The 8,779-nt window shown below is 38.6% G+C and overlaps 2 protein-coding genes across 2 annotated transcripts; one reads left to right on the top strand and one right to left on the bottom strand.

Moving 5' to 3' along the window:
* The first annotated feature begins 1,813 nt into the window (after positions 1 to 1,813).
* Positions 1,814 to 2,137, top strand: LOC112721236 (uncharacterized). Its single transcript, XM_025772306.1, has one exon. It carries the CDS (start codon positions 1,814 to 1,816, stop codon positions 2,135 to 2,137), a length of 324 nt encoding a protein of 107 aa, XP_025628091.1.
* Positions 2,138 to 6,544: 4,407 nt separating this feature from the next.
* On the bottom strand, positions 6,545 to 8,570 carry LOC114924663 (uncharacterized). Its single transcript, XM_029289915.1, has 4 exons — positions 8,556 to 8,570; positions 7,328 to 7,447; positions 7,046 to 7,243; positions 6,545 to 6,718 (listed from the first exon to the last, which is right to left on the bottom strand). Exons 1-4 carry the CDS (start codon positions 8,568 to 8,570, stop codon positions 6,545 to 6,547), a joined length of 507 nt encoding a protein of 168 aa, XP_029145748.1.
* Between the last annotated feature and the right edge of the window lie 209 nt (positions 8,571 to 8,779).

Genomic DNA, 8,779 nt, shown 5'->3' with positions numbered 1-8,779 from the left:
GGGGATTGCAATTGATAAAAATAAAGCAGATGCAATATTAGCATTGTCCGCACCTAAATCAAAAAAAGAAGTGCAATCTTTCTTAGGTAAGGTGAATTATCTCAAAAAGTTCATTTCGAATCTTTCTGATCGAACTCGAGTGTTTGCACCTTTAGTAAAATTAAAGAATGATTCACAGTTCGAATGGACGAATGAGCATCAATTAACATTCGATTCGATTAAGGCTTATTTGTCTAAGGCTCCGATTATGGAAAATGTTCGTCCACATGAGCCTTTAAAATTATACATTGCAGCATCTAAGAACACAATTGGGTGTATGTTAGCCCAAGATGATGAGAATGGTCGTGAGCAGGCTGTTTATTACCTTAGTCGAGTTCTAACTGATATCGAAACAAGGTATTCCCCGATAGAAAAATTATGTTTGTCTTTATATTATGCCTGTATGAAATTAAAATGTTATATGATGGCTAAATCGGTGAAGGTTATAGCACAAACTGATCTCATCAAATATATGTTAAGTTTCCCAATGTTACGAGGACGTTTAGGGAAATTGATGCTAGCCTTGACTAAGTTTGATTTACAATATGTCCCGGCTAAAGCTGTAAAAGGCTAGGTCATTGCAGATTTTCTTGTCGATAATTTGAATAATCTGAATGACAAGGGGGCAAATGTAATCGACGTTAAAGTCGATTATTGGAAGTTATATTTTGATGGATCGAAGCACAAAGATGGTGCGGGGGTTGGAATTCTTATTATCTCACCAGAGGGGATTCCGTCTGAATTCTTATTTGAATTAAAATATCCTTGCTCGAATAACGTGGCGGAGTACAAAGCTTTGATTTTGGGTCTCGAAATATTAATTAATAAAGGGGCTTCGGAGGTCCAGATATTAGGGGATTCCTAGTTGGTTTTAAAGCAGTTATCGAAGGAGTTTAAATGCAATAATGAGAAGTTGCAAAAGTATTTAACAACTGCTTGGGAGTTGTTAACCTCCTTTCGAAAAGTTTTGTTGGTTCACATCCCAATGATTCATAATGAAATTACTAATGAATTAGCCCAAATTGCTTCAAGATATAGAATCGGTCCAGAGACTCTTAAAAAATTGGCTAGTATTCAACAAATAGTAGTGCCTGCAAATGAAAGAGAGGCTATGTGCATAAATAGATGGGAAAACGATGATTGGAGGAAGCCCATTGCTGAGTATTTGAAAAATCCCAATACCTCGGTTGAAAGAAAGATAAAATTGCAGGCGATGAATTTTATTTTAATGGCCAATGAATTGTATAAGAAAGGAATCGATGGAAGTTTATCGAGATGTTTAGGCCTAGATGATCAAAGTATTGCTTTGGGCGAAGTCCATAATAGGATATGTGGTGCTCATCAGGCTGGAAAGAAGATGAAGTAGGTGTTATATCGCAATCATGTGTATTGGCCGTCTATGATAAAAAATTGTATCGATTATGCAAAGGCATGTCAAGAATGCCAGAAACATGGTTTGATACAACGGATTCCAGCATCTAGGTTGCATTCGATAATAAAACCATGGCCATTTAGAGGTTGGGCTTTGGATCTGATTTGGTTAATTCACCCTCCTTCATCGAAACAACATAAATTTATTTTGGTAGCAATTGATTATTTTACAAAATGGGTCGAAGCAGTTCCCCTAATAGAAGTTGGTCAAAATGAAATAATATACTTCATTGAGGAACGTATTATCCATTGATTTGGAATTCCTCAAACGTTGAGTACTGACCAAGGAACTATATTTATTGGTCAGCGAATTAAAAATTTTGCAGCCTCGAGGAATATCAATATGATTACCTTAACTCCTGATTATGCACAAGCTAATGGGCAAGTGGAGGCAGCAAATAAGATCTTGATAAGTTTGATCAAGAAGCATATCGGGAATAAACCCCGAACGTGGCATGAGACTTTAAGCCAAGTGTTGTGGGTTTATCGAAATTCGCCAAGGGGGTCAACAAGTACTTCGCCCTATAAACTGGTTTATGGCCATGATGCAGTGCTACCAATAGAGGTTAATTTGAATACTTTGAGAGTATCCAAACAGAATGATTTACCAGTTGATGACTGCTGGAATGCGATGTTTGATGAGTTGAATGAATTGGATTCAGAGTGAATCCTGGAACTTGAGAATATGATTCGACAAAAAGAGAGCATTGCTCGAAGTTATAATCGTCGAATAAGAGAAAAGTATTTCAGTATAGGTGAATTGGTTTTAAAAGTTATTTTGCCAATAGAAAAGAAATTGAGATTTCTTGGCAAATGGTCCCATACTTGGGAAGGTCCTTTCTAGGTGATAGGATTGTATTCGGGAAATGCATATCGAATTAAAGATATCGAATCAGGAAATATAATTGATTCGATTAATGAAAAATACTTAAAGCAATATTTTTGTTTGCCAAATTGAAGTTGAGATGCATAAGTCCGAAAGAAAATAAACTATTACAAATACTAAAATCACTACTGAAATCTAAGAGGAATGGGGTGCCAAGAGTTTTTCCAAGTCTGAGCGTAGCTTTGTCCTGTTGTTATCCAAAGTTGAAAGTGCCTCAGAAAGGGATTAAAATTCTATTATCATTATCTTGAAGTTGGGGGTCGCCAATAACTTCATTGTTGACTTGATTCAGTATGTGAAGCGCCGGTGGAGCTGGTGGTGCTAGCTGGGGACCTTTACCCTTGTCTTGGGGGCAGCGACGTGAGAAGAGGAAGTGGCCATTGCAGAGCAGAGAAAGAGGAAGTTTGAAAGGTTAATGGTTACGCAAGAAAGACTGGTGCAAAAGGAATTCAGAGAGCAAGAGTTCGAGAAAAATTGAATGGGGGGCAAAAATGTCGAATTTAAAGGAAGTGTTGTTATGCCCGTTATTACAGAAAGAATGCAAAAAGAGGTAACTTCGCAAAGAAGGCGAAGTGGTGGAAAGAGAAAGCGCAAGTCTCGAGAAACGTGTCAAGTGGATCAGTATTAATGGAAAGTTAAATGGTAATTATTACTGATTTAAGAGATTAAAATTTGAATTTGGATTAAGTGTTTTATCTTCCAATAATGTTATTTGAAGGCAAACACATTAATCCAAGGAGGCAATTTGTTGATCGAAAAATATTTTTGATTAAGGTAAGTTGGTTCGAAGTAGTGAAGAGGTTGAAGATACGAGCATTTTTCGAAAAGATACACGTGTCAGCATTGGCTGGAGGTACTCGATGCAAATTTGATTTCGAAACACTCTATTTGAATCGAACAGGCTTAGTCGGTCAAGTATTCGAAAGAGGTAATTGAATGGGTTATTTCGGAAAGCAGATCGAGCGGTTACTTCAGTGGAGAAGTGGAAGGCATTTACCATGTGGGGAATTTATGAGTAAGCGTTGTCAGCCAAAAGGCGGGAACGGTTACCAAGGAGTGTGCTTTCAAGATTGCATTTTGTAATTAATTGTCAGTTACAAAAGTAGATTATAAATACTAGGACGTTTTAAGGAATAAGGGTTGGAACTTTAATTCAAAAAACACTCAAGCACACTCACATCCCTTGCGAATTCCTGAGTTTGCGATCGAGTTTCTTTTCTGTAGGGTTCTTTCTATGTTTTATCCTTTCAATTTATCTTTCTGTAAACTTTACTTTCCAAGTAAATTCATCTTTCAGGCATTTCTTTAATTTTTCCTGTCCAATTTACATTTCTGCACTTTTAAATTCTTTGTCAAAGCCCTTTGACCCAGTCAAAGGCACTTTATTGCTTTCTTTAAACTTTATTGCTTTAAATCTCTTTTTGAAAACTTTATTTCTTTATTTCTTTTATTGTTTTACAAATTTTACTTTATTTTACATTTTGATTCCCGTCTAATCGAAGACACTTTGATGCACTTTTAGAAAACTGGTACCTCCAAAGAGGAGTAGGATTCGCTCCCAGATCATTAGATATCGAACCACCATTGATTTGCTAAAAATCGACAAAACAGTAAGCATTCTCGATCATCCACTTAAGGCTCTATTGATCATATTGACATTTGTAGGACCAATATGCCCATCCAAAGGTTGCACGTGAATACACATCCAATTGTGCTTGTGCATAGTTCTGATAATCTTCCTTTGATGCACCTTGCACGCTCCATGCACTAGTCCATTCCCCTACCAATACCATAATAATGTAACTATCATGATTGTATGTTCAATAATATTATTGCTTAGAGTTTGGTTTGTATCTAACCAACAAAACTAAGAGCGTTAGTTGAAGAGACACCACTGAGATCCGAGGCTCTTTGATTTCTTATGAAGTCAATGTTTTGTTGTGTGTTCAGGCTATTGAAGTAATCGGAATAAAGATTGTAGTAATGCACATCAATGACTACATTATTAAAATGTTGGACAAATGAGAGAAGTACTTTAGAATCATGATCCAATGGGTTTGACATGATGACATAAGCACTCTGGCTATATCTCCTCACAGCATCATAAGCTTGCTTGTAATAGTTTTTTAGGCTATCTAGATTGACACCCGATGGCTCATTCATCAATTCTACTCCTCCTAGGCTTGGATTGTCACCGTATCTGTTAATAAAAGAAATCAATTCTTCAAACCATAACACAACATTGAACATATGTATGGTACAATTCTGTTGAAGTAAAATAAAACCTTCGTGCAAAGAAGTCAATGACTGAGACTGTGTTTGGTATGTATGAATCTCCCCATTCTATATATCCATCTCTTGCCCCACTGTGATCATTGCCGTTCTGAGAACCTTGAACTGCATGCAAGTCCATTATCACTGATGAGCGGATAATTTATACGCTTTTTGGCATTATTTTTACATAGTTTTCAGTATGATTTAGTTAGTTTTAAACATATTTTTATTAGTTTTTAAATAAAAATCACATTTCAGGACTTTACTATGAGTTTGTGTGTTTTTCTATGATTTCAGGTATTTTCTGGCTGAAATTGAGGGACTTGAGCAAAAATCAGATTCAGAGGCTGAAGAAGGACTGCAGATGCTATTGGATTCTGACCTCCCTGCACTCGAAGTGGATTTTCTAGAGCTACAGAACTCCAAATGGCGCGCTCTCAATTGAGTTGGAAAGTAGACATCCAGAGATTTCCATCAATATATAATATTCCATACTTTGCCCGAGTTTAGACGATACAAACTGGCGTTCAACGCCAGCTTCCTGCCCTATTCTGGAGTTAAACGCCAGAAACAAGTTGCAAAGTGGAGTTAAACGCCAGAAACAGGTTACAAACTGGCGTTCAACTCCAAGAGAAGCCTTTACACGTGTAAAGCTCAATGCTCAGCCTAAGCACACATCAAGTGGGCCCCGGAAGTGGATTTCTGCATCATTTACTCATTTCTGTAAACCCTAGTAACTAGTTTAGTATAAATAGGACTTTTTACTATTGTATTTATATCTTTGGATTATCTTTTGATCCTTTGATCACGTTTTGGAGGCTGGCCATTCGGCCATGCCTGGACCATTATCACTTATGTATTTTCAACGGTAGAGTTTCTACACACCATAGATTAAGGTGTGGAGCTCTGCTGTTCCTCATGAATTAATGCAAAGTACTATTGTTTTTCTATTCAACTCAAGCCTATTTCTTATCTAAGATATACACTTGTTCTTCAACTTGAGGAAGGTGATGATCCGTGACACTCATCATCATTCTCACCCATGAACGCGTGCCTGACAATCACCTCCGTTCTACCTGCAATCGCTTAAGTGCATATCTCTTAGACTTCTGGTTCATGATGCATGGTTGCCTCGCCTGACAACCGAGCCTTCCATTCCATGAGATCAAAGTCTTCGTGGTATAGGCTAGAATTATTGGCGGCCATTCTTGAGATCTGGAAAGTCTAAACCTTGTCTGTGGTATTCCGAGTAGGATCTGGGAAGAGATGGCTGTGACGAGTTTCAAACTCGCGAGTGCTGGGCGTAGTGACAGACGCAAAAGGATGACTGAATCCTATTCCAGTATGATCGATAACCGACAGATGAATAGCCGTGCAGTGACAGCGCATTTTGGACCATTTTCACTGAGAGGACGGGATGTAGCCATTGACAACGGTGATGCCCTGCATAAGCTTGCCATGGAAGGGAGTAGGAATGATTGGATGAAGACAGCAGGAAAGCAGAGGTTCAGGAGGAACGAAAGTATCTCTATACGCTTATCTGAAATTCTCACCAATGAATTACATAAGTATCTCTATCCTAGTTTATATTTTATTTATATTTTTATTATCAATGCACTATAACCATTTGAATCCGCCTGACTGAGATTTACAAGGTGACCATAGCTTGCTTCAAGCCGACAATCTCCGTGGGATCGACCCTTACTCACGTAAGATTTATTACTTAGACGACCCAGTGCACTTGCTGGTTAGTTGTGCGAAGTTATGATGAAGTGTGATTCACGTTTGAGAGCACCAAGTCTTTGGCGCCATTGTTGATGATCGCAATTTCGTGCACCAATAACTTTCATCCCATGCTTTTTGCGAGTAACAAATAGTTAGGTGATGGACGCATATAGAGGAAGATGAATTAACTCACTGCGTCCATGTAAAAGCATTGTCCAAAGCTGCCAAAGATCCCCCTACAAAAGGCTTAGGTGGACTCGGGTCTTGTGCTATCCACCATCCAATGGGTATTCTAACTGCAGTTAATCCATTTTCCGACATGAATATGAAATCATCTTCGGTTATATATGTATCCCAGTTATTCTGCAGGGTAGGCATGAATGCAATGAGTTCAACAAGTCTCATAGTTTTTAACAAAAATTGTAAATTAGATTTCTTACATGCATGACTTGAGGAGCTCTAGCAGGGCTGTAACCATTAGTAAGTTGATACTCTCCTTGTAACTGATTTGCAACTTTATCATTTAAACGAAAGACGGAGGGGTCATTCTCATCCTAATTAGTGCCTGCATAATCTGCTGTCACTGATGTCTCCGGTTGAACCTTCACACACAAGATTTTAGAGATATTTTCAAAGTAAATGTATTTATCCAATGTGAATAGCTTGATGATGGAGTAAGTATTATATTACCTGTAAGAACATAACGTTTGATGCTTTGATTCTAATTTTGTTGGGGTCGTTGCTATTCCTTACAATCTGAAATGTTTTCGGGTTGCTAGGCAAGTTGGAAACTGCAGCGATTTTGTTTCCACTGCCTTGATTTTCTAGCCCAAGAAATTGCTTGTTAAACACTCTAAAATTGAAGGATGTGTCACTGACCCTCCATAGCTGCAAAAAAGCACAGGACAGGATGAAATTCCAAAAGCATAAAAAATGGATCTTAATGGAATTCTTTCACATAAAACAACATGCCTTGAATGTTTCCCAACCTGAAGCTGAAGCACGGTTGGCAACAAGATCAGCTCCTCCTCCATTTTCTGCTGCGAGATATTTTTGGAACTTAGTGGACATTAGCTGCACTTGAGTTCCATCCTGAAATCAACGAAATTCATAAGCAATTCTATTAAATTTGCAAATGAAGTGGATCCTAATAAAGAAAGAATCATACCAAGAGATCTGTTCCAAGGGTTACCTGAAACTGTAGGTCGATCTCGGTCGAGATCTTCTGTGCTGGTCGGTGCTGACGTGTCTGGCTGGTGGGCGGCGGCCAGAGCTGTTGTGTCCGACTAGTGGGACTGGCTGCACTGTTGGGATACCTGCAAGGGACTCCGATGCTTAAGTTAGCAAGGGTATTAACAGGCTTTTTAGTAGAACCAGAGTATGAGTTATACCTGGATGCTCCAACGTATTTATAGAGGTGTGATAGTGACCTTTTTAGATAAGATAAGTTAGTTATCTTATCTTATCTTTGGGTGAGGTCAGCTTATCTTCAAGGGAACCGCCCTTCTCTCTGTAGGCTTGGGCTGCCTTTGGAATTGGGTCATGTTCCTCGATTTTGGGCCCTCTTTAGGCTTTCCTATCGATTTGTCCGAGCTCTTTGGGAAGAGGTCGGATGGTTTGACCTAAAGAGGTCGGTCGCTTTGTCGCTAGTCATCCCGGGTCAGACATCTCGACTCAGGGTATGAACAGTGCCCCTGCTCAAGCTTGGTCTTTCTTTTGAGGTCGAGTCTTGATTTTAGGACTTCGATCCTTTTCTGGTGAAAGCCGAACTCGAGCATCTGTCGATTTTCTCTTTGTAGAGTCTTCTTTTGAATGTGGAACATTTTTTCTTTATTCTTAAAAGTGCGCGCTTTGCATTAGCGCTCTGGTCTTGGGAATACGCGAGAATTTAATACCCTTATTAATTGTTTTTAATGCTCCGTTTCTCTTGCCTCTTCATTTTGAATTTTGCACTCAGAAAAAAGCGGTTTCCTCTTCTCTGTAACTTCCCCCTTTTTTCTCTCTTCCTTTCTGTTTCGCCTGAAGTTTGGATTTTTATTTTTCTCTGTGATGCTTTCTGCCTGAGAGGTGACTCTAATCCTTGTCGCTTCAGCTTCCAGCTTTCTCTAGAGTTTTCTCCCTTTTTCCAGGTTGGTTCTTTCTTACTTTCTTCGTCGCTTGCATTATGTTATTTCCAGCTTTGACTTTAGAAAGTTTGAACCTTTTGTATCGCCATGCATCTGCTTGTTTATTGTTGTGGGGGTATTTCTTGCTTTTGAAATGGTCCTTCTGTACTCTAGGGTTCATGCCGTTTATTTTTCTTCTTTTTGCGAACTGCATGAACCTGCTTGCTTTCTCGAAAGATTGCTCCTTTGATTTTTTTTGCCATGTTGATAGTTTTCTTTGCTGATGAATTTTGTAAAAGATAACGATGCTTTTTTATTT

The sequence above is a fragment of the Arachis hypogaea genome, chromosome 11, assembly GCF_003086295.3.
Source record: "Arachis hypogaea cultivar Tifrunner chromosome 11, arahy.Tifrunner.gnm2.J5K5, whole genome shotgun sequence".
NCBI lineage: Eukaryota > Viridiplantae > Streptophyta > Magnoliopsida > Fabales > Fabaceae > Arachis > Arachis hypogaea.
The sequence above is the reverse complement of the archived record's forward strand: the minus strand, read 5'-3'. Positions and strand labels throughout refer to the sequence as shown.

What these genes read in the sequence shown, in the direction of transcription:
- LOC112721236 (XM_025772306.1), top strand. Translation starts at nt 1,814, where the DNA reads ATGATTACCTTAACTCCTGATTATGCACAAGCTAATGGGCAAGTGGAG.
- LOC114924663 (XM_029289915.1), bottom strand. An exon ending in CAGGTTGGGAAACATTCAAG is followed by an intron (nt 7,244 to 7,327) that starts GCATGTTGTTTT and finishes GCTTTTTTGCAG; the next exon opens with CTATGGAGGGTCAGTGACAC. An exon ending in CAAACGTTATGTTCTTACAG is followed by an intron (nt 6,719 to 7,045) that starts GTAATATAATAC and finishes CCTACCCTGCAG; the next exon opens with AATAACTGGGATACATATAT.